The sequence below is a fragment of the Salmo salar genome, chromosome 26, assembly GCF_965601325.2.
Source record: "Salmo salar chromosome 26, fSalSal1, whole genome shotgun sequence".
In the NCBI taxonomy this organism is placed as follows: domain Eukaryota; kingdom Metazoa; phylum Chordata; class Actinopteri; order Salmoniformes; family Salmonidae; genus Salmo; species Salmo salar.
This window is the reverse complement of record NC_138316.1, coordinates 54165001-54167500: the sequence shown is the minus strand read 5'-3', so window position 1 is coordinate 54167500 and position 2500 is coordinate 54165001. Positions and strand designations below refer to the sequence as shown.

The window sequence follows — 2500 nt, the reverse complement described above, 5'->3', positions numbered from 1 at the left end:
TACATAGTGTAGTAACAGACCTCAGTGTTAGCCAGGGTTACATAGTGTAGTAGCAGACCTCAGTGTTAGCCAGGGTTACGTAGTGTAGTAACAGACCTCAGTGTTAACCAGGGTTACATAGTGTAGTAGCAGACCTCAGTGTTAGCCAGGGTTACATAGTGTAGTAGCAGACCTCAGTGTTAGCCAGGGTTACATAGTGTAGTAACAGACCTCAGTGTTAGCCAGGGCTACATAGTGTAGTAGCAGACCTCAGTGTTAGCCAGGGTTACATAGTGTAGTAACAGACCTCAGTGTTAGCCAGGGCTACATAGTGTAGTAGCAGACCTCAGTGTTAGCCAGGGCTACATAGTGTAGTAGCAGACCTCAGTGTTAGCCAGGGTTACATAGTGTAGTAACAGACCTCAGTGTTAGCCAGGGTTACATAGTGTAGTAACAGACCTCAGTGTTAGCCAGGGTTACATAGTGTAGTAACAGACCTCAGTGTTAGCCAGGGTTACATAGTGTAGTAGCAGACCTCAGTGTTAGCCAGGGTTACATAGTGTAGTAACAGACCTCAGTGTTAGCCAGGGCTACATAGTGTAGTAACAGACCTCAGTGTTAGCCAGGGCTACATAGTGTAGTAACAGACCTCAGTGTTAGCCAGGGTTACATAGTGTAGTAACAGACCTCAGTGTTAGCCAGGGTTACATAGTGTAGTAACAGACCTCAGTGTTAGCCAGGGTTACATAGTGTAGTAACAGACCTCAGTGTTAGCCAGGGTTACATAGTGTAGTAACAGACCTCAGTGTTAGCCAGGGTTACATAGTGTAGTAACAGACCTCAGTGTTAGCCAGGGCTACATAGTGTAGTAGCAGACCTCAGTGTTAGCCAGGGTTACATAGTGTAGTAACAGACCTCAGTGTTAGCCAGGGTTACATAGTGTAGTAACAGACCTCAGTGTTAGCCAGGGTTACATAGTGTAGTAACAGACCTCAGTGTTAGCCAGGGTTACATAGTGTAGTAACAGACCTCAGTGTTAGCCAGAGCTACATAGTGTAGTAACAGACCTCAGTGTTAGCCAGGGTTACATAGTGTAGTAACAGACCTCAGTGTTAGCCAGGGTTACATAGTGTAGTAACAGACCTCAGTGTTAGCCAGGGTTACATAGTGTAGTAACAGACCTCAGTGTTAGCCAGGGTTACATAGTGTAGTAACAGACCTCAGTGTTAGCCAGGGTTACATAGTGTAGTAACAGACCTCAGTGTTAGCCAGGGCTACATAGTGTAGTAGCAGACCTCAGTGTTAGCCAGGGTTACATAGTGTAGTAACAGACCTCAGTGTTAGCCAGGGTTACATAGTGTAGTAACAGACCTCAGTGTTAGCCAGGGTTACATAGTGTAGTAACAGACCTCAGTGTTAGCCAGGGTTACATAGTGTAGTAACAGACCTCAGTGTTAGCCAGAGCTACATAGTGTAGTAACAGACCTCAGTGTTAGCCAGGGTTACATAGTGTAGTAACAGACCTCAGTGTTAGCCAGGGTTACATAGTGTAGTAACAGACCTCAGTGTTAGCCAGGGTCCAGTCCAGTTCATTGACCCTGCAGAACAGAGCTCCGTGGTCATTTCAGTCCACTGTGTTGATCACCCAGGTCGGAAACAGCTGTGTGATGACTAGGGGGGTGTTTATCAAATTGATAACAGCAAACAGATTTCTGTCCTGATAAACAACCCCCCAGCTATAAAAACAAGGGGACAGGACTGGGAGGTTGTTGAAGTTCTTCTTCTCTCTCACAACAAAGGGGACAGGACTGGGAGGTTGTTGAAGTTCTTCTTCTCTCTCACAACAAAGGGGACAGGACTGGGAGGTTGTTGAAGACCATAGGAAACTAACGTATCTGTCTCTCTCTCTCTCTCTCTCTCTCTCTCTCTCTCTCGCTCTCTCTCTCTCTCTCTCTCTCTCTCTTGTTCTCCACTCCCCCAGGTAACATCATTGGTTCGGGGATTTTCATCTCTCCTAAGGGGGTGTTGGAGCATGCTGGTTCGGTGGGCCTGTCCCTTATCGTATGGGTGTGTGGAGGAGGAATCTGTGCTTTGGGCTCCATGTGTTACGCTGAGCTGGGGGTCACCATTCCCAAGTCAGGAGGAGACTACTCCTACGTCACAGAGATATTCGGAGGACTGGTGGGGTACGTGTTTTTATGTCCACAATCCTGATTAGGGAACAATCCAGAAACTTTCCCAGAATTCCCAGTTTTTTATCAGAAATGTCCAAAGGGCCCGTCTCAGTGTAGAAGGGAAGGAATTTCATTCCAAAACGCGATATATACATTTTCAGAAATGTCCAAAAATATCACAGACTCCAACAGGACCAGATATCCCAGCCTCCAACAGGACCAGATATCCCAGCCTCCAACAGGACCAGATATCCCAGGCTCCAACAGGACCAGATATCCCAGCCTCCAACAGGACCAGATATCCCAGCCTCCAACAGGACCAGATATCCCAGCCTCCAAAAGGACCA

The 2500-nt window shown here is 47.0% G+C and overlaps 1 protein-coding gene across 1 annotated transcript in view; it reads left to right on the top strand.

The window, feature by feature from the left end:
• Nucleotides 1–2500, top strand: part of LOC106588049 (asc-type amino acid transporter 1) — a 63391-nt gene that overhangs the window by 19850 nt on the left and 41041 nt on the right. The window contains exon 2 of the mRNA XM_045708128.2: nucleotides 1961–2165. Within this exon, the coding sequence (XP_045564084.1) occupies nucleotides 1961–2165 (205 nt within the window). The remainder of the gene's footprint in view (nucleotides 1–1960; nucleotides 2166–2500) is intronic.